Source organism: Solea solea, chromosome 17, assembly GCF_958295425.1.
Source record: "Solea solea chromosome 17, fSolSol10.1, whole genome shotgun sequence".
Taxonomy (NCBI): Eukaryota; Metazoa; Chordata; class Actinopteri; order Pleuronectiformes; family Soleidae; genus Solea; species Solea solea.
In genome coordinates, this window is record NC_081150.1 from 6,884,658 (window position 1) to 6,911,894 (window position 27,237).

The 27,237-nt window shown below is 41.5% G+C and overlaps 1 protein-coding gene across 3 annotated transcripts in view; it reads left to right on the forward strand.

Annotated features, from left to right (window-relative positions):
• Window positions 1-27,237, forward strand: part of LOC131444203 (1-phosphatidylinositol 4,5-bisphosphate phosphodiesterase beta-1) — a 158,533-nt gene that overhangs the window by 33,117 nt on the left and 98,179 nt on the right. For 2 of the 3 annotated variants that reach the window (XM_058614406.1, XM_058614408.1), the window contains exon 1: window positions 20,955-21,308. In XM_058614406.1, coding sequence (XP_058470389.1) covers window positions 21,210-21,308 — 99 coding nt within the window. In that variant the 5' untranslated portion in view covers window positions 20,955-21,209. Of the gene's footprint in view, window positions 1-11,689; window positions 11,765-20,954; window positions 21,309-27,237 lie in introns of those variants that run through there. The other variant, XM_058614407.1, reaches the window with a different exon arrangement.

Sequence of the window (27,237 nt, forward strand, 5' to 3'; positions counted from 1 at the left end):
AGCGGAGTTGTCTTTTTAATTTGAAAAGCAATAAAATCTTCATCAGTCCACATGTGTTTGACAGCAGAAGCACGACTGCTCGGTTGGTTGGTCCCAAAATGGAAACCCACCAAGGTCAGAGACGGCCAGCTAGAGAGCCAGAGTCAATATTTATGGATACTGAACATGTGGCACACTTCTCTACCCACTAATTTGAGCAACAAGTCCACCTCCAGATTATATGGGATCACAGAGATCACAAGAGAGGGTCTAAACCTTGCTTGCATGTTTCAAATATTAAGAAGTATGTCGAGGTTGGTCGCAGACTAGAGGCTGCGCGTAACTGGCACACTGTTGATTTGTTTTTGTTTTAATTTCCTGTGTAAATAGGGGACAAGGGAGCTTTGATCAGACAGCATGGGTTGCTCCTTGATCCTGATATTGAGTTTGTAATTATCATTATCATTATCATTAAAACAGGGTTGTTATTATCAAGAAATTACTTTTGTTAGGTTTTTGGCAAAAACAGAAAAAGGAGAATCCCATGCGTAGGCTTTTCAGTGTCCACTATCACTCTGTCTCATATTAGAAAAAGGTACACACAGATTTTTTATTTTGCTGTACAAAAACATGTCCTTTGTTCTTTCATATAACGAACAATGTAAAAACAGTAATAACACAGCATAGCTATAAAGCCAGTTTACCAGTCACAACCTTTTAGCTCTGTGCAGACCTCACACTTAAATGACTTACAATACAAATCGAATGAACACACGCTACATACAGTGAACTACTGTAGTTGGGATGAGAGGCAACGGCTTCCATTTTGGAGAGAAAGAGAGGTATAAATACAGGGATCTGCCCTTTGAATGCAGCTCCACTCATAAAGACACCACGCGTCACTCAATTATATGTCTGCCTGATTAGAAGGTTGGGCTACGTAAACAGCCAGCGTCAAGATTTACTTCTTACTGCTTAAGCACAAGCAGCTGTTTACAGGCCGGGGAAGGAAGGAAAACACTTAGCAAGTATCCATACATAAAAGAGAATCGGGGGCTGACACATTTCCAGTTAAGATGGTTTCAATTTATAGTTGTTTATGTAGATTGAATGTAGTGTTTGACTGGAATAGTTAATTGCTTTTTGACTCTCGACGCTAATGATTCTTGGCTTTAAACATGTTTATATGCGAGAGCAGCTCAATGAAGTTTCAGTGTGAAGTGACGCTTGTTTAACTTTTTTGTAAATGCTGGTTCATTACAATTGAAGGATGGTCATCTTCAGAGGCAAACACAGACTGACAGCAGTTAAAAGCACTCTCATATACTGTACATGCTTCATCTGCACGGTGAAGCCATTAGCGACTACATAAACACCTAGTATCAAGTGTTCTTCACACATGAGATAAAACCCATCATATGACATGGGTCTTATCTTAACACGAAGAAGGTTAGACAAAGCTAAGCATCTTATATCACACAGAGCGAGGCCAACATATCGTCACTTCACAAAAATATCAACCTTGACATGACATGACAATAATTTTCTCTCTCTTGGTTATTTGTGAGGCAGCAGCTATGAAGTGAGAGACGTTCAGATTCCTCCGGGGGCTTCAGGTCAGTTATTGCTGTTTAAGTCAATGGATAAGAAAAGAAAAACAAATATGACTAGTGCAAGTGAAGATAAAGAACGAATTTAACAACTGGACTATTTATTTCTCATAAGACATGATGTTCTTTTTAAATGTCAAGATGCTAGGATGTTGAACATTAATGGAAATCCTTTCTACATTTGTATTTTGAGTGTATAATTTACAAAAATAGGCAAAACGCAACAGGGACAAATTTATCTTAAACCTTCCTAGTATCTCTGATCTTTGATTTTTTTCACATCTAGTGGTGTACTGTATACCTCCTCCTTTATGTTGCGTAAGGGAAAAATAAGGGCTAGCGTTTGGTATGTCCTTTCTAGGCTACTGTAGAAGCTTAGCAGCACAATCTGACCCATTCCTCACCATTAAACTGTAATGACAAGCTGATTTCCCTTTAGCTTATGAAGCATTTTCGAGACTTTCATTTAACTTCACTGTTTTGGTCCATTTCCACAGCTCACATCAGTATCAGTTTCAGCCACAGCAGGCAAATGTTTAAGAGGAAAAAGCTCTGAATACACTTCTGTAATGTCCTCTCCGTATACAGCTGTCCATGTCTTTGCATAGTCTGTGTCTGTAATCTCACCACACGTTGCGTTTAGTGTCAGCGCACCTTATGCAGTGTTCAAAAACCTTCAAACCTGTCATGTTATCACATTGTTCTCTCCAAGCTCTATATAGTCCAGTCGAAATGTTTAAGCCACAGCAAAGAGGCCACTTTTGAAATGGAAAACAGTCAGATTGTTATTCATGCATCTGCTAACAAAAGAGTGTGGTCGAACATATAAATATAAAGGTTATTAATTCCTATTCTTACCCTTGACTTGCAACCTACACAGTTTTTATGTACCACCGTGTACTACAGATGTGGTTACAAAACTACATACAACTGTAGTAAAATACAGCTGTAGCCAAATGCAAACATTGGCTTTCACATGATTGAAGTGAGTCTGGAACGAACTCATTTCATTGTCACATTGCATTATCATGGTGTCGTGTCTGATCCCCACCATACGGCCAGAGGGAGCAGAGCTGCAGGCTTTTCTGACAGGGGGAGAAGAGACCAGGCTAGAAGGCTATAGCGAGAACCTGATTGTACTCTGGCATTCACAGAATGACATTATAGCTGTGTGGTTTCATGATAATAATAATCTTCAGAGCAGCTGTATAAACATTTAACTGACATCCACTCCCTGGACATGCAGTATGTATCTTTAACTTCTACTAGGGCCAGTCTGATGCAACTATTCATATCTCCGCCCATCTCTCTCTCTCTCTCTCTCTCTCTCTCTCTCTCTCTTTCTCTCTCACACGCTCTCTCTGCTTGAGATACATGATCCATGTAGGTATTTGCTGTAAATGTCAATGGAAAATAAATGTTCACATCATATTAAGCTTTCAACATTTGAAAAAAAAAAAAAACACAAGAGAAAAGAAAGCACATCGTGTTACGAGGACAAGCCTGGCGGGGTGATTTATTGTGCGGAGCCGCACAGAGCTGCAACTGTTGTCCTGTTTCATTTGCTCTGAAAAAAAAGTGGGAAACAGTTTTTGAAAATAGGGACTCAACGGAGGCAAGTAAATTTAGAAAAACCCTTGCTGTGGGCCCTTCACAGTGTAGCCTATTTCCTGGTAACATCTGTCTTAATTCGTGGCAGTTTGTGTAAATATTTATGTCACTAAACTATCTGTTCTGTATACAGTAAGCCCCCCAATCTTCCCTGGAATGTGATTTAATTGGCGGTTTCCTCTGTTTATCCTGTTTCATAGTTATGGGTGAGCTTATTGTAATGAATAATCAGGTAGGCAAAATGTGGCCTTAAATTAAATGTTCTCCATAAAGGAAATCAAATGAAGGTTAATACCCGTTCCATGCCCCTTGTCTGTAATTCACACTCTGTCATCACATGCCAGATTACCATTATGTGTCATTTGTAATACAATAAACAGACTCCAGATGGCTTAGATTCTCTTGAATATACACAGAGCAACAGAAGCTATGGGGAGCGCTGCTATATTTTGGTGTGGAGTCACTTGGCCTCAGTCGGCCAGGCCAGCTCTCTTTCAGTTGCAGAAAAACCCGCGTACGCAGTGTCATGCACAAGTGGTCAAAACATTGAGATCAAGTTTTTGACCAAAGTTTCTGTAGTTCATATGCACTGACTAGTCTGAAAATGACTGAAATGCCAAGATTTTTTAAAAAGGTAAAAAGGTTTTAATCACCAAGAACTAAATTAAATAGAAAACAGACTTTTTCCAGGTGTGACAATTTTTTTTGTTAACTTACAGCTTGGTGTAGCAACTAATTTAAGCCCTGAAAGTTGATACATACAGTACTTTTCCCATTGGTGCCCCAACTGCTGACATTTACCTTCTGACTGAACAAAAGCCCTGTTTAAGCAAACCATGTGTTACTTCATGCTGTGATACGTTATTAGGACAGTGTTGTGCTGCTAGTTGTAGTACTGTGTAGTGCTATTAGAGTAGAATAGAGAGGAAAAGTAATGATGTAAGACAGACTGGCTGGCAATGGATTTATCCCACAGCAAAATAAAACTCTACAGTGGCTTTAGAATGATGTAAGAGCAGCACAGAGGAACTGGACACAAAGTGAAAAAGCAAAGAAACACATTTGAGGGAACTTCTGCAGCATGTGAAGGGATGAACTTCAGATGAGTCAAAAAATGTTGATTAAACTCAGTTCAACAAGAAGATTCATTGTTTTGAAGCATTTTTGTTCTCCACTTTAATTTCCGAACCACTGAGACATTAAATTATGCAAATTTGACAGCTGTTTTGTGATGTTTGAGTGGTAATGCAATGTGAGAAAGGGAGATGAGGACAGTTATTAACAGAAGGTTAGGAACGAACTGAAGCTCAGTGTGTGTTTTGTCAGTTACAATGAGAGTGAATGATGAGGTTTGAAATAAAACCACTATAATCAGAGTTTTTTTTTTTTGCCACTGTTCCTCCTTCATGTTTACATTTGTCCAGCTGGCAGTGCAGTGAGCTACATTAAAGTAGTTCCCTTGTTCTATACACATCTTTGACATTGTGCAGTGGTGCAGCCAATGTAACCGGAAGGCAAGAAATTAAAAGTTTCTGATCTAGCAATTCATCTTGGCTCTCGCCTTGTCACTGCACTGCACGCTGTGCTTTTTATATCCGTATCATGGAGTTTTACCATAACACCACAAACAGACATGTGTGCGAAGGCTGGCTCTTTTCCAAGCACACCAAAAACATATGCATGACATATGAAAAGTGAGCTACTGGCATATCTGGACACCTTTCTTATGGTCGGTCTCACATCCGGCAGCGATTTTTCTCTTATTTTTTTGGCTTCTCTGTCTTAAGGGCAATAGACAAGTAAAAAGACCACTCGTTTGTTTTATGCATGGATCGCTGAGAAACACTGGGCCTCTTGTCAGTGTGTTGAGTTTTACCCCAGAATGAAACATTCTATTTTCCTAACCTGGTTAAGTAATCACATTACCTAAGACTCCATAAAGTGGAACAAACAGTAGCATATAACCCTGACTTCTTTTTATGTGCCGTGAGTGACAGATTGGCTTTCATCAAAGAGGCAAGCAAAGAAGTTATATAGTCATGTTGCTTTGCTAAGAATACTAAATCGATCCTCATATGTAGAACATCTGGTGAAAAGCAATTTCCACCCAAGTGTTTTAGTATTTCCTCCTAATTAATTTCACATGTACATGACAAGAGTGAGCGGCCTCCCAGAACCACGGCACAAAAGCCAGCTTTGTTTCACCATTCGAAAAGTCATCTGTGGTTCCTGGTTTGAAACATTGTCGGTGCTTTGACGCTCGGAGTCGGCGCTGAAAGCAGCATTTTTCTTGAAGAAAAGTAACATCTCGTGTCTCAGTGGCAAAGAGAGCCAAAGGGTTTAGGTTTACTTTTGGTCAATTGGGGACTTGTGGAGTAAGCCGAGCATGTCGAACTGAACGGCATGAAACAGGCGAAGGTGAGAGAGAGCAGGCACAGAATCCGCACAGGAATGAGTGAAAAGTGAGTGCTAAGCTTCCAATCCATGCCGTAATGAAGGGGTGCATGTTAAAATGCAGAGAATTAGAGGCACATGTCAGATCTGTGCGTAAAACGCTTAAAATAGCCTGAATTGATGTAACTACCAGTAAAAGTAGTGAAGGTGGGGGAGTCCTCGTTAAAAAATACGAACCACTTTGTTCAGATGAACTTCTTCATATGCCACAGCTTTACACGGAGAATTGGCAAACATAACAGCAGCATCTCACAATCACGATCTTGTCGTAGATTAGCCGTTAATATCATGGCGTACAGTATATCACAAGCGTCTGAGATGCAGGCGTCTCAGCTGTTGAAAGGTTATTGTGCGGCTGCTGTGAGACACAACACTTCTTGTTATTACACGTCCACATGACAAGTCAAAAAAGCTCAGAGAACATTGGCGTCGCTGTCGACACATGAAAAGTTGGCTTGATCAGATTAATCATTAAAGTGAGAGATATGAGCATACCGCAGAATTGTTTTTACACAATCCCGATGCCGCTCAATCCATGACCTCTGTTTGGTTAGGGCGTCTGGGACCACCTGTATGAATGTGACTGTTGTTTGCCAAAACCGCATATTTCTCACCTGAAGGTCTCCTCTTTACAATGGGTTTCCCCCCGACAGAGCGTTTGCTTTTCATCTCCACAAGCTCTTCATCTTGAGAGGAGATGTGATGCATGGCTACAGAAGAAATAACTGTCCAGAGGTTGCTAGTGGAGGTCTTGTCTGTACATAGACGAACAAGAATTGGCGGTATTTACCCACACAGATGCAGAGGTGAGATACAAGCAGGTGTTTACAGGAATCTTTGAAGTTGAAGGGAGATGGTGAGTTCTGATTAGAGCCCAGAGGAAGACGGACACTGTAGCTGTTTCTGCTGACACAGAATGAAAAGTCCTTATCCCCTCTTATCTTTTCATTCTTCTTCCCATCTGTGTTGTGTTTTTATAGCTAAACTTGACTTTCAACTCAATTTGGCACTGGGGAAGCATGACATATTGCCATTCCAAACATATTCTTGCTCTGCATTTTATACTACCAGTGACAGCAAAATAGCTGCTGTTTGGCTCCTGGGAGAGAATCCATCACTAAAGACTCCACGTCAGTAGCTGTGTGTCTGAAAGAGTTCAAGGATTTCTATTGTCCCAGAGATTTCTGTAGCCTCCTCTTGTGAAGTTCAGGATCTGAACCCAGTGCTGCACTGGCGAGTCCTCTTTTCTATTGCAGCTTCAAAGCATTTTTTCCCTGGGTGGCAGAGTTACAGGCTCTTTGTGGCATAGGTTATTTGTCAGAGGGTTTGGAGAGTGACTTGTTTTACTCTGTTCTCTGAAAAAGGCCTGCGCGTGAGTGCTTGAGAAGTCTTAAGTTACATCCATGATCCCCAGTATTACAACCTGATGACTGACAGGAAAAATGGAGTTAGCTCTTTTGCAAGGTTCTAACAAAAACACCAATAAGGAGGAGAGGGAAACAACAGATTAGAGTACTGATCTCAATCGTCTCTCCTTTGGTTATTGGAAAATAATAGCTCTGAAAAGGAAGTCATTTAACAGGGCCTTTAATCAATTCTCCTTTGACGAATACGCAGCATGAAAGGTTGTAGTGAGAGGGAGCGAGCATGCTCCTATAGCTCTGAATAGTTTGGTGTGGGGGAAGTAAGGGAGAGATGGGCTCTAATTTGTGTTCTTATGGTGTCCAGGCATCTCCAAAGCACTTGATCACCACCACAGCAGGCCTTGATGCCATGTGTGAGTGTAAATGGTTCCAAGGCTCCTTGGTGGTAAAATCACATTGCCAAAATGACCACCAACTCTAAATGAAACACTACCCCCTTTTTAAAAGGTCCCATTCAAAATCCAGTGGGTTTTTTTAAAAGGCACATAAGGTAGCAATTTCCCTCAAATATGGCGTAGCCCAATAACTGTTGAAGTAACTGACACCATGTCAGGGGAATGAAAGATTTTTTTTTACTAAATGTATGATGAATTTACTAGATCTAAGATCTAAAAACAGTACTAAGGAATGTAATAACTGTAAACAAATGTGTGTGCAGCCATCTGTTATACGCTTGCCATTACTTAAACTCTTTGCCCTTTTGTTTTATTGTTACACGGAGTAGAAAGGTCTGTGTACTGAGTGAGTGAGTGAGTACTTTGTTCATTCCAAGGCATGCACAAATCTGTTTTAAGTTCAAGCGAGGAGGAACCCTTTAATTTAAACCCTAAAAATGAAGTCATTCATTCCCTGCTAAACTGCACTGTGACCCATAAGGTTAGGTAAACAAATGTCCCTTGCATTACTGTCAAAAAAGACCCAGCCCCTCGCTCTGCCGTGATGTAAACTCCTGCTATCCTGTTACACTTGCATGAGGAGAAACTGGACGAAGGGCAGGAGAAAAAGGGAAGAAATATTCCTGTGTGCTTTTTTGATGACAGAGGGAGGGAAAGTCTGTACCTGAGGCTGTTCTCAGGAAGGTGTTCTACAAGGAAAAACACTGTCTTGTTCCAGAGACGAAAACTGAGGAAGAGAGGACAGGCCACAATGCACTGAGCCCAGCAGGCCTGCTCAGATCTATTACGAGCTCCAGCTCCAGCACGGGCTGGAATGTGAGGAATCCTACTGGGCTGGGGTTCTAGTGCAGGGGTCCAAACCTCACACTGCTGCTCACACTCATTTTCCTTCTCTTTTTGTGTCATATTTGGATAGGTGATTGTAATGTAGCAGGAATGTAGAGTAACAGTTCTGCTAACTAAACAACTTTGCTCGCAATGTGCACAGGAGATATGCTGGATTCCATCCCAAAATGTTGGGAAATATTGAAGAAAAAAAAAAAAAAAGTTTAAAAGACATTACTGTTAAATTCAGCAAGGCATCTGTTTCTTCAAAAGGACGGCTGAAAAACAGCAAGGGATTTGGCATGAAAAAGAATTATACCTTGGGTATCCCTAATGTGACACAAATTGCTTCTTAGTCTGTCAGGGGACAAGAGAGAGATGAGACAGAAAGACAGAGGATGAGAAAAGAGGGGGAGAGAGAGCGTACGGGTGCTGACTGAGGGCAGTAATGACTGCCAATGGAATGCCCACACCCATAATCCTCTCTGTCACTGCTGACAGATCCTCTTGACCTGTGAACCCCTGATGTAGGGAAGGAAAAGAAGGGAAGTCACAACTTAATAAAATTACCTAGTTTAGCACTTGTTTTGTTATGGCAGTTGTCTTTGGGTGGTGTGGACTCACTCAAGTAATGTTTCCTGGTCACAGTGTCGCAGTGTTCAATTTGAGAGGCAGGCGGCAGCAAGATAAAGTTTAAGCTCCCGCTGTCTTGCATATGCCCTTTGATTATTGCTCTGTGCTTGTGTGCACTCCATCGCATGAGGTCAAAGGGCAAGGGTTTTTGTAACAATTGCAGTGAGTGTGAACAATGAGGTACATGGAGGTAATATTTCACATAGTTAGCAACATAAAAAAGGTAAAAATCCAAACATCCAGATGGCCATTTTTGCTCTGATAGCAGCACTGTTATGCTTTCCTGTGGCTTGTCTGAACATTCACTCACACATTACACAAGTGTCTGCAGACCTGACTCTGTCTGTGTGTGTATGTGTGTGTGTGTGTGTGTGGGTTAGAGGCACACTGCGATCTATATTTCAACAGGCGGACTAGGTCTGAAGACATGGGCCAAAGCTGTCAGGAGTTTGTCATCGATTCTCTCTGCCTTGTCATCAGTCTTATCTGATGGCACAGTGTTTCTCGCTTCATGTTCTCCTCCCTCATGGCTAATGGAAACACAGACTCCCTGTGCTCAGGAAATTCAAGGGAGAGACTCCAGAGAGCCTCTTATACAATTTGTGGTTTTTGTATAGTAGCTTTACACTAACAGACGCATCTGAATCTTTTTAAAACATACTTTAACATAAGAGTTGTTTTGGCTGCCAGCATATTTTCAAAGTGCATTGCTGGACAGATGCAAGTACCGGATTACATAGATTATTTTTTTCTTTTGGTGATTGCAGTTTGGTCAGATTGCAAAGCCATTTTTGAGTCACAACTTACTTATACAATACTAAGATGGAAGCATTATATTCTGATGGTTCATTAACAGCAATTCACATCTTTGCAATGCGTGAACACATTTGATTTATACTGACGTCATTTTAGTTCTTTTATGTTTATCTTACAGATCTTATAGGATATAGGATGATGGCTCCTGTGCACGTTCCTGTGTGTAAGCGTGTCATCATCATGCTTCTCTTCCTCCTCTCAAGTCTGCTGCACGGACAATTCGCTTGACAAACATGCAATCACCGACGTTAGAGACAGCCCCTTTATTTAGGGTAGTGAGCAGTGTGAATTATGGTCGAGATGGAAACCTTTGAATTATGTGTAAGCTCTGAAGTGCCTCTTGTCCAGGGAAAGACGAGGAGGAGAAGGAGGAGGAGGAGGAGGGATCTTTGCAGACTTGTGCCACAGAGGAGTGCTGACAGAGACCTGGCTCGGCAAACTGCTGCAGAACCAGAACAACAAGAGGCTAACCCAAACAAGGACCAGTAGAACCAGAGAAACCCAGCTCGGCCAGGGTCAGACAGTGCATCTCACCACGGAACAGTGAAGGAGGTTGACGGTGCATAACCTCTCACCATCCACCATTTGCCTGAGCCAGCTCTGCGAACACACGCTTGGAAAACAGCTTTGCAGGCATTCCTGCCTAATTGTACATTTGTCCTCTTTCAAAGGGAAGAAGTGTTAGGCCAGATACAAAGAATCTTGGGATAGGGCGATAGGGCCAGCATCCGTCCTTAGCCTCCTGAGGGCTATTTAAAGGTACAGTAGGCTGTATTTTCCGCCGCACAGTGAGGCACCCACCCTTCCGCCTGGTTCCATATTGGAACCAGATGCTGCTGGATGCGAGGCCCCACTAATTTAAGTGGACAGGGCAGATGGAAGCGACTCGCCCTGCATGCATACCACCCCCTGTTGGCTTTCATGTGATGAAAAATCTCTGCAGTATTGCGGGGGAGGTCCACGCTGTGGTGCACACGTGCACCATACACACACACATATTATTACAGCATGAATACACATTGACATATGCACATGATCTTGTACATTAAGTAAATACTGTGATCTACCACAGAGACATAGCAGCAAAAACACATACACGCAAGCACTCTGAGTTTTCATTGGAGAAAAAGGAATGAGACAATTGTACAAATCAGGATTAGTTTTTGCTGAGACTGATCGGTATTCCTCCTAAATGTAATGATGAAAAACACAGTCTGTCATGTACATTTAAGTCAATTACTTCTTTTTCATCATTACTGCGCTTAGATTGATTATTTTGTTTTGACAAAAAAAGTTCTGTGACCTTGGTTGATGCAGGTTGAAGCATTTATATCGTAAAATCACATCTTCAATATCTTTCCCCATGTTTTCTCACAGGTTTTCCATCAGCTCAAACATAGCTGATCGCCACATGGCAGGAGTATTGTCAAAAAGATTGAACTAGAATAAGAGTTACATATCTGATCCTCGTTCTGTGAATTCTGATCGACTGCCAGAGTTCTCCGTTACTCTAGATCTTGAGGATAAGATTCTTCAGGGACACCCTTTTTTGATTATCTTTTTCATTTTCCAAAATTGCATTACTCACAAACCCAAGCCAATATAAAGAGCTGCCTGTGGTGTTCATCAAGAATTCTTAGAGCCATAGTTATATGTGTCACTGTTCTCTATTGTATACTTAAAGTGTTCAGTTAATGTTAGAAAGAAAAAAAAAGGTCTCTGGCAGAAAGTTTTTGACAGTATCAGAAAATATGTGATACTGTTGGCAAGCATGATATGAGTTCTTTGGCAGCTTGTTCCCAAAATGTGATATTAGATTTCATTCAAAAATTGAATTTATACAGAAAATCTTGTGCTCTACTCAACAGAAAAAACACCCCCCACTGTGTTTCTCTGCCTCATTTACATTAAATGACTGAGCTCTCATCTCTTTTTTTCACAGCTACATATCATGCCGAATATCTCCACAAGCTGGAAAGGAAGAACTAAAGCCCCGTCTGCAAACTCTCATCACCTGGTAGGAAGACACTAATGTGGGGCTAAGCCTGTAACTCTATCCCACCATAAATTACAACAGCACCTAGCAACCATAAGAACTATTGTATTGTTCCTCGTCGTGTGTAAGTGTGTGTCTGCATTTGTGTGTGTGCAAGCAGTGTGAACACGTTTGTGTACCTATGTGTACGTCTGCATAAGAAATTGCCTTCCATAGAGTGTCCTTTGTGTGTGGAGGTGACAGGTAATTGAGTCAAAGAGGATGGAGGAATTGTGGCTGGGAAGCAATTTGAAACGTTGCAAGGGTTTAGAGCCAAACCCTCCCTGATGGTTAATTGCTGTGTGACACATCCGCATGCCGTCCCTTTGCTGAATTTAACATGGCATGAAATGGAAATGTAATGCTTTTATTTAAAAAGAAAAAAAATACACTTTTTATAACAAGCAACTGTTTTTAAAGTTTTTATGATTTAATTTTTATATTTCTTTTACTCTTTTCTGTGATAATCTCAGCATAGTAATTGCGAAGGCAATACGGTGACCAGTCAGCATAGTGTCATTGTACCAACAGTCACTTACACAAACCTGTTTTCTCATCCCTTGGGATCATCTGGTGAATGGACACTGTGAAGAGAAAACTTGAGATTGGACAGGAAATTTCCTCTTTGATAGCGCGTGTTTGTTTAGCTGCACTCGGTTGACCTGTGTTGACCTATCTCCTCAAGCTCAGCAGTCCACAGCCAAAGCCCTGCTTCGCACCCAAAGCCGTCCGCCAACAAAACAAAATTTACTACGCTGCTTTACAGCATTGAACACGTAAATGAAAACCTCACCTAAACCGTTTTCTATGTTAGGGACAGGGAATGTGTACATTATTAAACAGGTATCCAGGAAAGCAAGAGTGAACAACAACTTTATTTTGACTTTTTGCAGTTTTATAAAATGCATTAAAATAGATGATATAGCATTGGTGCTATCAAGTGCTGGTGAAGCAGCATTATACTTGAATCTGATCTCCTTGTATTTGAGCTAGTGTATGACTACCGAATCTGTTAGTCCATTATGGAATTTCAGTGCATATAAGATCAAAGTGTTAGGAATCCCCCTCTGTGTGTACAGTAAATACAGTATGTTGAATTAAATGTCATTATATGACTGACTTTCCTGGCCAAGCCCACTGCTGGTCATTCATTCTGGGTTAATGTTTGGTCGACGCTGAATCCCTCTGTCAAGAATTGGTGCACCTTTTGCCCAAGGGTCCCGAGTGCAGCACAGCAATGCACACACACACACACACACACACACAAACATGCACACACACATAGATTTATACATATGTGCATTAAGGAACACACACAAACACAGAGGGGTTAAGGGGTTGCTTTGTTATCATGCAGGTGCCCTGTGGCTGTGATTAGGCGTTGTTTTCACTATCCCTCTAGTGTCCTAAAGCTTAGCAAGATGTCACAGCTATGGCAGGAATGCTCGCGCAGAGAGGCCAAGAGGGGGTCACAGCTAGGATGTAAACATCAACATTTTCTTTCTTAAAAGGATTTAGGCACACTTTAAGGGGAAAAAGGTCCACCACTGCACAAAGCCTGATCCCTAACTCCGCACCTGGCCTTAGGCGCAGACCTAAAACCAGCTTACCTCCACTTAATCCTTCACTTGAAACCATTTGTGGGGCACAAAACTGACCTTAGATCAGCATCTCAGTGTGGCCTAGGCTTTGTCAACACTGGGTTGTTGCTGCGTGTAGGGATTGGGAGAAGGGCTTTAGCTACAGATTGCTATCAGAGCAGACAGGAGTTTTACACCCTCTCTGGAGCTGTGCCATAGTGGCCCACAGACAATAGACCCTTTGTGAATTGCTGATTGGCAGACCTACTTATAACAAACGCGCTAAATGGCAAAGTCACAGTGGGAGGGGCAGGGTTCTGATAAATCCTGGTTTTCATTTAGACTACAATGATGTGTTTTGCTTTGTCTAAAGATGTCAGTATTGAAATTATACTTGGACATTGTGTAATATAACGATGATTAGGGAAAAGCCATATAGGCAAGCTATGACTATGAAAACATGAAAAAAGCTGACCAAACTCTTCTCTGACCCAGCTGTGTGAATATGGTCTGAATTAGCCCCACCATCTCCCCAGAGGATGAGCTGTAATGATGCAAATTTAGGGCCTTTCTGACAAGACCTTGACACTTGATATGTTGGTCAACTTCCCGTTCCATGTTAGTTTTACCAAGCCATAAATATTGAGTCCACGGGGACAAGTGGAAAGAAAAGAAAAGAAAAAACAAGGAGAGAGACAAGGAGATTGGGTTGAATCGTTTGACTCTGTTCTGTTGTAGTGTTACAGACCTGCAGCCCCATCTACTGTTGCACCACACAATAGAAGCTGAAGTTGCCTAGAAGCACAGATGTCTGGGATGAGAATGTGTCTTAACCAAAGCAATGCCCCAGCTGGGAGGGAAGTGGTCAAATGAAAAGCAATCAATTTCGGCTGGGCATTTCTTTTTTGTTTGCCAAGTGTTGTTATTGCGCAGAACTGTACTGTTCAAATGAAGTTTCAGTTGCTCTTTCTCCCTCACTCGCTCAGTCTCTGCCTCAAACATGTGACCATGGTTATGCTAACACAGCATGAGATGTGAACCATTTTTAGGCTGCGGCCACAACCATGGCATCTGCAACCCTTTCACTGGCCTCATCTGGAAGTTGCAAAATCTGGATTCATGTGGCAAATTGATATATTTAAGTAAACACTAATTCAAACACAGAAAAGCAGGAGTTTTGTTTGCAAACCTGGAATAAAATACTGTTTGTTATTTTTTGTGACAACTGTTACGGTCGTGTGTTTACTTTCTTTGCTTGCGTGCGCTAATGTAAATAAAACAACAACTGCTACCAGGTAGACACCCAAATGTGTATGGAGTGTGGTTAACCTGGCACCAAAACATCAACACAGTAAAAAACAGGCACCTTCCTTCATCTTGTTTGAATTCTAGTTACTGAGGATACATTTACTGCAGACAAACGAGTCCACTGAAACGCTGATGGGAGCCCCATATCTGTGTGTAAACAGAGCGATTACTAGTATTTGACAGTGGTTTGAAGTGGCTGTGTTTTTCTTCTGTGATCGTTTTGACATGTAGTTAATTAGCTCTTTCTGACAGAGTGAAACTGGCCCAGCTGTGGTTGTGCAGGTGAACAATGTCTTCTGCTTCCTGGCTGTGAAAGGGCTCTGTGTGGTCCTGGTTTCTTTACATCATACCCAAAAAGTGCACAGATTGCGAAACCTGTCATACATGTTGCCATTTGATATTCAGGAATACTTAGCTGATTGTTGACATTACCAACTGACCTTTTTTTTGTTTTTGGTACCACATGTGTGTGTGTGTGTGTGTGTGTGTATAAAGCTTCTGTTGAGGTGTATAGTGTCCACAGCTGTGAGGTAACTGTGCCTATAATCTGTCTCACCAGAACTGTGTAACCTGAGTTAGAGCAAGGTTAGAGGTCAGTTATTGAACTTGAATTACACTGGGAGAGGCCTCCCTCTGCTTCTCACCACTCCTCTCAGCCACCCCGTAGGGTTTGTTTGTTTTCTTTCCCAGTCTCTCCCAGAGCTTACCCAGTCCTCTGTAATGAGTATCTAATACACACCCTCAGACATGTTTACACTACATGTAAAAGCACTGGCTGTGTGATCTTATAACACACTCAGACATGTGTCAAAGTATATGCTGTGTGCGTATTGTTGTGTGCATGTATACGTATTCATGCATGTCTGCTCTTTCCTCATTCCAACTCCCACCCTCCATTTTCTCCATTTCTGAAGTCTGTTGCCTGAGGGGAAGAACACCTGCCAGTTTTTTTTTTCCCCTCCTCAATCTCAGATAAGACAATAGAAGTAGTAGAGGTGTTTGGTTACAGACACAGAGCAAGGAATGAGACATATTAAAACCTCCACTGTCTCACTCAAGGTTGCTGCAACTCTCCAGGTGTGAATAATGTCAAAATAACACATTATTGTGTCAGCAGAGTCAGGTTTGAGAGAAAAAGAGCTCCAGAGTTTTTTAAACTCATAATTTGACCTGAAACACAGGCTGTGGGCCCCCTCTGCAAGCTGTTAAGTTTTTAACATATCGTTTTTCACTGCACATGTTCCGTGTTATGTTAGTTACCAGGAATTTGGACTGAATGGACAATGAAGTTCCTGAACCTTGAGAGGATTATTTTTAATAGTAAGCAGAAGAAAGCCACCAGTGACATAGTAAGGTCACAGCGCACTCTGTTGGTGAACTCGCCACACTGTTCCATTTGCTTTAAAAGGTCCCAGAACAGCTTTGGTCTTTTTATAGGCAACAAACCACATCCCTGCTCCCTTTGAAGAGCTCGTATTCACTAAGTAGTAGTTAAGCTTGCCAGTACTTATGCAATATTTTATAAGTATGAGTGGTAGCGAGTCCCTTTGAACTGTAACCATTTATAATACCAAGCCTGATGGTCCCATAATACAAGAGTAAATAGGTTATACTCACATAATTAGCAGGGATGCCCATGAATTACTATTGAGTGGTTTCCCCTCGCACCAGGTGGATATGAGGAACAGTCAGAATCACTTGGCTTCAGAGTATTTAAATCTTGGCTCTGCTTGTTGTCAGATACCCAACTTTCGGTAGTTTGATTTTACACACTCTTAAGGCCATACAAGTATAAACTCATATGTAAGCAGTAATCATGCTACTGTTCTCTCAAACCACTCAGCAAAGCAGGCTTGAAACAATAAAGTCAATAAAGTGTTGACCAATAAATGTATATAGTTAAAAGTTTCAAGTTTGTTAGGTTTTGCAGTTAGGACCCCAAAGCAGAGACAAAATAACCAAAAATGATTTGCCTGACCATGATGACTTGGAGTTCATTGTCCAAAAAGAAAAATAAAGGCAGGCAGAGGTGGCAGGAGGCTGGCCTGCACGCACAAGACAACACAGAAGGAATACAAAAAGCTGAAGGCTGACAAGGAAGCCTGCAAAAAGCAATAATTACAAACATCCTGAGATGCAAAAAATTAAAAAAAGAAGCTGTCTATGAATGTAATCATTCAACCAGGTCACAGTCATCTTCAGAAGGTAGTTTGAAGACGTCTCACCTGTCATTCGAGAGAAAAGAACCGGTATTTAGCCTCTGTAGTCTGGAAACCTTGAGAGACGATAAGTTAAACAACGTCGGTCATTCACACCCCCCCGACCCAGTTTCAGGTTGTTCGTTTCTACTGAGTCAAGGTGTTAAGGAAGGTCGTTATGGTCACCTGAGAGACAGAGTATTGGAGTTCCCCTTTGTTGTTCTGTGTCGTTTTGTTTTCCCTAATGAAAAGATCAGGGCAATCGTAATGACATTGCACTGCACATTATTTGGAGGTTGATGCAGAAAAGAAACCAGGTGTGCCTTGTCAGCTGCCTCGGCTACAGTTAGCCACGCCCCTCCCTGCAAGATGAAACGGGCCGAGAGAAACAACAAAGTTTATATAATATAGTCTTTATTAGAGATTGTATTGAAATTTTACAATGTCTCAAGGGAATTATTGGAATTTCCATTTCATTTACTATAATAGAGACGCTAAAAATAAACAATCCTGTAAGTGGCTCTTACAGTTTTGTCCCTGTCAAATTTCAATGACACTTCAAATAACAGCTTGAAAATGCAAATCTATTGTATGATTAAGGTTATGTTTTATATATCCCGTGCATGTTATTGAGAAGGTATTTGGGGAGGAAAAAAAGTAGAAGAGTATGGTGTTAAACCCCCCCATACGTGCACTGATGAGATTGAACCACAAGATGCTGCTAATGTACTGTCTTCAATCTGCATCATGCTGTATGGGTTCATAAAGAGGACAATGCAGGTATCGGCATAGAGAGACCCCGTGCCAGGTCCAGAGACTTCATATACTGCAGTCCCTCACACTCTTGCTACATCACATCTTAAAAAAACAGATATTGACCTTGAAATAAAAAGGTCTTTCAGGTTGATATAATTTTAGATAAGAGAGTTTTAACGTCTTATTCACAACAACCCCTTTTCATCGAGTGCCAGTCTGTTTGAAGTTTCACAGCTCAGCTTATCAAAAAAGGGATTTTCCCATATTATGTAGGATAATTATTGTTCATTCCTGGCATCTAAAGATAAGTGATACAAGCAGCTGTTGATGTCTGAAGGTGAAAGGGCAGAGAGGCATGCAGGTGGACTTTGGCCTATAATTTAGTGTAGTTAACAGTGTGCTAAAGGTGTTGCTTGGGAGAGATCTGGACTTAATATTGCTAATGAAGGCACCAGCAGGCAGCCATTTGAGAACACCTGTTCCTCATCATGCCCACACTCTGTTTATTCTTTCATGTACATAAGAGGCAAAAAAAAAACCTTACTTTGTTGGATGTTGCATGTTGGATATTCACTGTGCTGATGACACCGCTGACCACTGACCTCAATGAAATATTGATCCCTTTAGATGAACTCAGGGGGTCCTTGTTTGGTCAGTAAATTGTGCTGAAGGTCAAATCTATCTTGATGAAACTGGCCTCCACACACAGCGACAAATTACCAAATGGAAGTGGGCAACTGCCTTTGGGCCCCATGTGTGGTGATTGTACTACTAATATAATTAATTACCCTTGTTTGTCTGACTAAATGTACAAATAAATTGGAAGAATATATTAGCTTCCTTGTGTTTGACTTAATCATATACAGGGGTCCTGTATCACACTCTGAATGAATACCTTGGTGCACAGTCTGTCAAATTTCAAGTTTAATGTTGTTGCTGCTGGAACCATGCAGCGCAGGAATATATCTACACAAATAATGATGTGTGCGCAGCTTAATATCTCCTGACACCTTCGCCTCCTAAAGCAGCATCCACATTATTAGTTACAAAATAGGGAAAAAGAAAGTGACTATTGACATCTCGTATGGTTTTATTTCAGAAGCTCGGTGTCTCTTGGAATGAAGACAAAAAGGAAATTTCTCGTGTTTTAATATTCTGACAATTTCTCCTTGTACTGGAGGCCTTTGCCTTTGAGAATGCAGCGGCTGGTTTTAGATTTGGCTGGTACCTCAGGTCTGATAGGAAGACTAATAATGGATATCAAAGTCTGAGGCATGGGTGGAAAAACAATGACTCACCGTTTGTGGCTCTGCTCTGGTATGATGGTATACTGTCTATACTGTATGCTGTTCTTACTGAATACATGCTTCTTTGGAATTATTGACTTTTAATTTCACTAATTTTTCTCACTCACTCACTCACTCACACACTCACTCACAGACACATACACACTGGAATCCCTCACTGACTTCACCAATCTCCAGTCACTGAGCTCCTTTCTGAGGCCTGGTCTCCAAACTGTCACTTTTAATCAATCATTAATGACAGGCGGCAAACTCAAACAGACTCCTATTACGACTGACATGAGAAGGGGCCGGTCACAATTTGACAGGTCCGACTCATCTGACACATTTGACTGTCAGCACCGGCCATTGACTGACCACAAACACAGAGGTGGGGCGGGGGGGTGCTTGGAGGGCTTGAATAGGCTTCAGTCTCCTTTTGGAAGTGGCAGAAAATAACCAGTGTGGGTGGTACAATGCCCAGAGGGCTTCTATGTCTTATTGAACAAGAAAGTTAAACTAAAAAAAAAAAAAGTCCTTAAGGCAGTGACGCATTCTTGACTCACAGAACTTTGAAGAAGTAAAAATGCCCACAGTCGTGTATGGGCACTGAAACATAAATAAGCATCTATTCCAGCTGATGGGTGTGGATGGTTTTCTTATTTTCTCCCATAGCTGTCTTTTGCTGTTTGCCACAATTCCATCCTGTATCCACCTCTGGGTGCAGAGTCTACAGCTATTTCAGATTGCCAGGCTGATGTGACTCAGATGTGGTTTTTAGTTTGTTTTGTTTGTTTTTTTGCTTTTGTGACTCAGATCTGAATTTTTTTCAAGTCTGTGTGGACAAATAAATCTGATGGTCAGTTCTGATCTGTGTGTGTGTGCAAAAGCAAGTCCCCGTAATGTAAATGATAACAAGGTGAAGACATGTTGTGTGGTTAGGATGGGGTGCGGTTAAGGGTTAGGTCAGTAGTAGTTGGGATTAAGTTTAGAATAAGTCTACAAAAAAATTAATGTAAGTCAATGTCTTCTGATGTCAAGGAAACTAGACTGTGTGTGTGTACATTGAGCTTGTCAGGAGCAGTAGTCCTCATGGAGATGTTACTGATGAACATGCACAAAGGTGTCTGTGTATCACTCACGTGTGCTGTCTTATATACTCATTATCACCTTAATTTCATATGCAAGACCCTTCGTCAAATCTGAACGGAAGTGAATCAGAATTGATTCAGAATTGAATGTGTGACTGATGAGCTGAACGTAGTCTTCTGTACGTGATCTTGAGATGATTGAGAACGGTCATACCAGAAACCATATGGCTGCGTGTGATTAAGCCATACAACAATGGAGCGGAGTTAAATTGGCTGCAATAGCTTTCATCTCTGACCCTTCTCCCTCTACAACTCTGAGCAGTCTCACAGATAGCACGTTTTCTGTCGTTATTCATGATGCATGTATGGAAAAAGGCATCATGACACTTGAATGTGAATTGTCAAATCTGCATCTGTATTGAATCGTAGTTGAACATTAAGCTGGTAATGTGAGAATAACTACAAATTCTCAGAGTTTCTCTTCTATACACAAAGTGGTCATCAATCCCTCAATGATAGCTCTGATCCTGCAGGGCTTCTGAGTCCAGTGAGAACTGCCATCAGTTCTATCTTCAATAGTTTGTAACAAAATGCTGATGCTGCTGATGGATTTTCACTCACTATAGTTTTACCTTGTGTATCCTTCACAACAACCTACAAGCAATAATGTATTTGTATCCCAAACATGCAACATTGTTAAACAAACTGAACTGTTGCGTGCACTTGCTCTGAGAATGACATCATTCCAAGTTTTTCCTCACAAGCCTGATCCCCTGCGTCTCACCCACTCCAAGCTTGGGGCCATTGGGTATTGCCTCGGACGCACGGAGGCGCTAGATCACTTCAGGCATCGATCCTGTCCCTGCATTGACTTGCACAATTTGAAACCAGACGTGCCACTCATTCAGATCCCCCCCCCCAACCACCCTTTTCTACGCGTCTTCTCTCTGGCTGCGTGTCGCTCAGTCAGTCCAGTCCGGCAGTGTACCCGCTCTGCTGCGCCTGCGTCCGCCTCCACTGCTCTCCAAAGCCGAGACGCGCCACCGCCGCCGTCAGTGCGGGCATGTCATACTGGCAGCAGCAGTAGTGGGTTTCCGCCAGATCTGCTTTTGAGCAGATTACAAGAAGAGAGGAAGAATTAATAAGAGCAGAAGAGAGTGAAGTGACTCATTTCTACCCCCAGCCGTGCGTCGAGAAGAGCAGATGAGTCAATGGCAGGGGCACAGCCTGGAGTTCATGCGCTGCAGCTCAAGCCAGTGTCCGTGCCAGAGAGCCTGAGAAAGGGCAACAAATTTATGAAATGGGATGATGTAAGTAATGGCGAAAGAGACCGGCAGGGCTTTTCCTTTTTTTTCTTCCACTGTCCGATCGTTTCTGCATGATTTCTTTGCATGCATGTTCCACCACTGGTGGACTGTTTATTACAAAATCCATAGGTTACTCATGCTAGTAGTGGAGTGTCTGACAGTGGCCGGCTGCCGTTGGCTCGCTGGTTAACATGCAACAGCTGTAGTGTCAGTTGGCATGTGCGTGTTTACAATAACGTGTCTCCTGTGTGTAAGTGAGTGAGCGCGTGCACGTGTGTGTATGTGTGTGTGTGAGAGAGAGAGTGTGCGCGCCGCTCATTAAATCAAATTAAACATTTGCAGGGAGCTCGCCCCTCCCCCTTCACTGGGAACCTTTTATCAATTAAATACAATTAATTAGTGTTTCACAGCTGTGTAACTACCAGGCAGGACTTCAACAACCGTTGTGTTTTCCCCTCTTCCTTTTATTTCGTTATCACTCTTCCACAGTTATGACAGTCTACAGCTGTAGTGAAATGACCTTGATTAAAATTGATCGCACAGTGTGAAAACCTAATAGTTGTGACCTATTTACAGACAACTGCACCTTCCCCAACAACAACAACAACAACAACATATCATATCCTTGTTAACCATCCTTTTTTTATTTTTACACATCCAATAGACAATGATCATGTATCAGTTACTCTTAAAATGCAACAATATCGAGCTGGTTGTCCTTGTCACTATAATAGCTATTTATATTCTGAAAGAAACTTTTCTGTGTTTTTTCTCTACATGCTTCCGTCTCATTGGAATAACTGCTTGAATTCCTTATTGTTTATTGTGAGAGAATCTGAATACGAGCACAGCCATCATTAATTAGTGGTATTGTTTTGAAAATTAAAATTCCCACCTGTGATTGTTGTGTTTTAGGGATTCACGATATTATCACATCACCATAGCTATATCTGCTGTAAGATGATTATGCAAATATTATGTTACCTGACAGAAGAGAGACTAAATGACATTTGCAGTTACGTGCAAGGGTAAAACACATATTTATTGGTATCTGTTATCAGGCTAAGCACCGCCAATATATTGGATACTGGCAAAAAGTCCAATATCAAATGTTTATTAATGTTGCAGTTTGTCACTTTTATTGTTTTACTGTTTGGTCATTGTGAAAAGAAACGGTGGAATATTATTAGTTTTTCGGTGACTCTGTCAAGCAATGCTATCAGACTTGTCTGAGGGAGCATTTGTGTGTATACAGCAGCAGTGCAGGGGCGGGTGGGGGCAAGAAGTGTTTATCCTGTCAAACTGCTGAAGTAGTAAAATTCATTTCTGAAACTTTTTGGTGGGCGCTTCTTTGTGTTTCCGTCATACTCCGAGTTTACTGGCATCTCATTTTACTGGTACAGTGATGCTCCGTTTCCTCCTTCTGAACAAATCACTCACTGTGTGCAGCACAGGAATGTTGCTAGGCGACTCAAGAGCCAAACACCGCTATACTGACAAACACAGAGAGTTGTGTGTGTGTGTGTGTGTGGAGTTCATAAACTTAATTAGTATTGTGTGAACTCATTTGACAATGGTTTGAATCTAATTTGTTTATAATCAAAAGTTACACACTACAGTTTGTTTTTTTAAACAAACAAAGTGTGTGGTAATCATACACACTGATCACCATAGCAATTCAAGATTTGATAATAAATGTGTTATTTCTAAAGGTAATATTTAAAACAATGAAAGAAAATAAATATTTGTATTCCCAGAGATCAGGTTGTGAAAGCACAGCAAAGATGACATTAGAGCAGCAGTGCTTCAGGAGCGTGAATGTGGTCAGTACACACATGACGAACAGGAAATAATCAACACTTGCACACCTATCACTTTGTCAATCATCAATCTCAAGTTAGACACCCTGAGTATTTCCTTTACTTGTAATTATTAGTGCGTGCTCACCCTGTCACAGCTCTTCGGTTGACATGCTGTGGGAAGGGAGTGTGTCTGGTGTGTGTCTGTTTCCTCCACCAGCTGCGTTTGTGCACTGCAGGTTGTACATGAGGGCCATATCTCCAGAACCAACTGCCCGCCTGGCTTTTCCTGCAAAAACACACACCCATACACACAGCTACTCTGGCTGTTTGATTTCCCACACACTCCTTCCTTCCTCTCTGTATCATTTCATGGAAAGAATCACAGAGGAACACAGACAGACCAAGAGAAGAGAGAGAACCAGGACCAATACATAGTCGGTTTAGAAAGAACGTTAGGATTAACTCTAACCTCTCTTAGTAAAACAAATAGATAAAAGCATCATAATTTCTCAGCATTTGAATGTGTGTGAGTTGCTTTAGTTCAGTGCTTTCTGTGTAGATTCTCATTCATTCAGAAATGTCTTTGAATCAGGTGTAGATTTGAATCTGCTCATTTGTTGGTTAGTTCCACTCTCTTGAGCGAAATATCTCAGGAAGGCCTTGAAGGCATCATTGTATTTTGCACAGGTGAAAGATCAAAGATCAATATTTGTGGCCATACCTTAAGAAATTGTATGCAAATTAACGACACAATGCGTATATATCCAAACAATGAAGGTTCAACATATTTGTTACACCTTAATGATTTGCGACAGCTCTTTTGTGGTCATTAGGGACTGTGGTTGTGTATTTCCTATACCTGACTGTTTGGCTGAGGCATATAAACCTGAGGCAGTTAATCTTTTGTTTTCCTGTAAAAAGGACAGGTTTTGTGACACTGCTGAATATTTAGAGGCAAAAACGTGTGAAGTTGTGTTTACTGAGTAAAGATGACACACCTGCTTCATGAGCAACAGCCACGAGTCTTCAGGAGCAGAGCAGTGCAGTGCAGACATCAGCCCACAGTGCTTGGTGCTTGACTGTTGAAAAAGAATAGGAGAGCAATAAGAAAACATCTTGAAATGTTTGCAAGTCCCAGACTTCCTCAAGCTAACAATGTTTATTTCCCACAAACCTCAAAAAGACATGCACATGCAATGCTGTGTCCGGGTAGAGGAAAGAATCTCGATACCTACATGTATTATAATATTAGCTTGAATGATTATTTGTCTTGCTTGCACTGATATGATGTTGTAAATTGTGTAAGTATAGTAAATTGTGAAAGTATAGTATTTGTATCAATTAAAGTTTTCAGGAAAAACAAACCAGAAATGTGATGCATGAAGATGCATCGATCATTATTCTACAATCAAATCAAACGTCTCTTTATCAGAATTGAATCATATGAAATTGTGAAATTACCCAGAGCCATACCATCGCTACAACCTAATGGTTTGTACTTTTGTTGCTGCCACTTGCAGATGACTTGCTGCTGCTGGAGCTCATGAAATAGCTGGTTTATAAAATAATGCCTGCTTGTGTTCTTATTTGTCAAGCACCAAATGGTTGCTTTGCTTTTGAGAGCGGAGAATAGACAGACATCCAAGTCCTTACGCCTTTAGAGTTCAAGACCGCTGTCAGATTAGAAATATGTAGCTGATGAGGCTGGGTCCACTTAAACAGACTTTGGTAATCTTATGATTATATCAGGTTTTGGTTTGAGGGGCGTTGAAAGGGATATTATGAGGCACCACAGGGGAGCTTGAAATCCCGTAAAAGTTATGAGATGTGTCATTAGCATACGGAGCAAAAGTGCGTAGAGTTAAATATCTCCTCTTTTACACATCCCCTCAGGTGATGGCTAATGATAAAGGCAGTTCACTGAAAATGGCAGCATCTTCTCCCTGGGACTGGTTCCCTCAGGGCACGCAAACTTTTGCAAGTCAGTCAATAAATTGATTTAAATGTAGCCAAAGAGCAAGGCCTCACCACTATTTAATGTCTCTCCATTAGTGACAAATCCTCAAAGTAGTCACATCGTAAAAAAAAAAGCAGGATGAATCTCAGCAAATCAATTTAAAGTCTAATCTACAATGTTTTTGGTAGTTGTGTTTTTGTATATGCAGACCCATGAGAGGGATCTTTAAGGTCCATAATGGCTTAATGTGTAAGTAGTGGTGGTTGTGGAGAGTGCGGTCATTAGCGTAGAGGCTGGTGAGAATAAATGCTCCTGCATCATTAGGCAGGTTCCCGGTGCTTTCAAGCCTTCTCCTCTTCCATCTGACATCACAAATAATCCAATCAATCACCACATCTCGCCCATGACGTGAATTCTTGACTTACGGTCGCTGAATATGACTCACAGAAAATAATTGGAACATTGTAACTTGAGGAGAAATCAGCGATGTGGTGCTGCAGTTGTTATGAGATATATGTTATATGTATGAACTGTGTACATGAGCCTTAAGCTGTAAATACTGAGTGTGCGCGCGTGCGTGTATGTTTGTCTGTCAACCAAGCCTGCTAAGATTGTGCAGCCGTGTGAACACAAGCAAAACGATTCCTCTTGTGTCTCCACTAGATTCCATGGGAATGGTGGGTTGCCATAGCGAACATCACTGTAGCAAATGCCTCTGATGCGACAGCTTACCAGTTCCCGCGTTGAATGAGTCGTCTCGTTTACTTTCCACTTGCTTCTCTTTTCCCCCCTTTTGCTTTCATTCTGTCATTTTAATTTCTCCACGGGTTCATAAAGAGAGTGGGTTTCACAATTGGTCTGTCATGGAGCAGGTGTTTCAGGCTCCATACACTGCAACTGTCTTACTTAGGTAGTGTGAAATGATTTCAGAGTACTAATGGTTCTCTACACCTCCACACAGGCTTCTCTGCTGTTTACCAGCCACCAGCTCGACCCTTTAATGATATCTTGCATGGCAGGTCGAATAGGGTCGCACTCAAATACAACAGACATGTTGCAGATGAAAAAAACCATTAGCTCCGTGTCCCAATGCTGTGATATGGACATCATTAGAAGCCTCATGAGGGCACTTTGAAGATTTTCTGTACAGCAAATGCAGTTTCTATCACTTTGATCTCACAGCCATGGCTGATGGAGGGATACAATGTGCTACTGTTCAGCAGAACCATTGCCACCATGGACACAGAGGGAAAAATGCAAAAGGCTCTATCTTTTTATAGAAGCGTCCAATAATATCTGGCATTGCTATGTATGCCTCGGGGTCAAGCAGTGTGCGTATGTGTTTGCATGTGTGTGGCGCGAAAGATTAAAAAAATCAACTGTGTAACAACCAGCAATTAATGTTTTCAGTCGCTTCTAACATATGCAAGCACATGAGAACATATACTTTATATACGCACACATACCCCTGGCCTATTTGGTCATTTGTGGCGATGCCAGGTCATGCTATGTGAAAGTACCCTAGAAGGAGAAAACTGAGTGCATGCGTCACAACGTAAACAGCACCTGTGGTGCTATTGCAGATAATGGCATGCATGTGGTTTTACAAAAGCTGCACACATAATCATGTACCCATGTAGAAACTGCATACATAAGCTATGTTCAGATTGATAATATGACATTCCCATTCTTAGCCACAAGTGTCTGAAAGCATCTGAAAGCAACTGTCCTCTCAAACAGTACCTAATGCCTTTTTGCGTGTGTCATTTTTGCATAAGTTAATATGGTGAGCGCCCAAAGGGGAAATTCAGAAACAGAAGCTATCGCAGTGGATTTGTGGGTGAGATTTCGCTGTAAAAGATGGCACTCTCCCACATTGTTGTTTGATTTTGCTGTGTTGCCGCCACATGTCGAGGACGTAAACACATAGTGCATTTGTGCTATTGCTGCATGTCGAAGGCACCAGCGCTCAGAGCATGAATGTTCTCACTCTTGTTGAATTGGCTTCATATTGGATAAATATCTGACCTAGGACCACAAACTGAAGTGACTTGATCAGATTTTTGAACACACAGCACTAAAAAAACTCAGATCGGACATGGATCACTTTAGTTTGACAATGTGAACATGTCTGTCAACCATGTGAACATAACCTAGACGTAAGCACACTCAC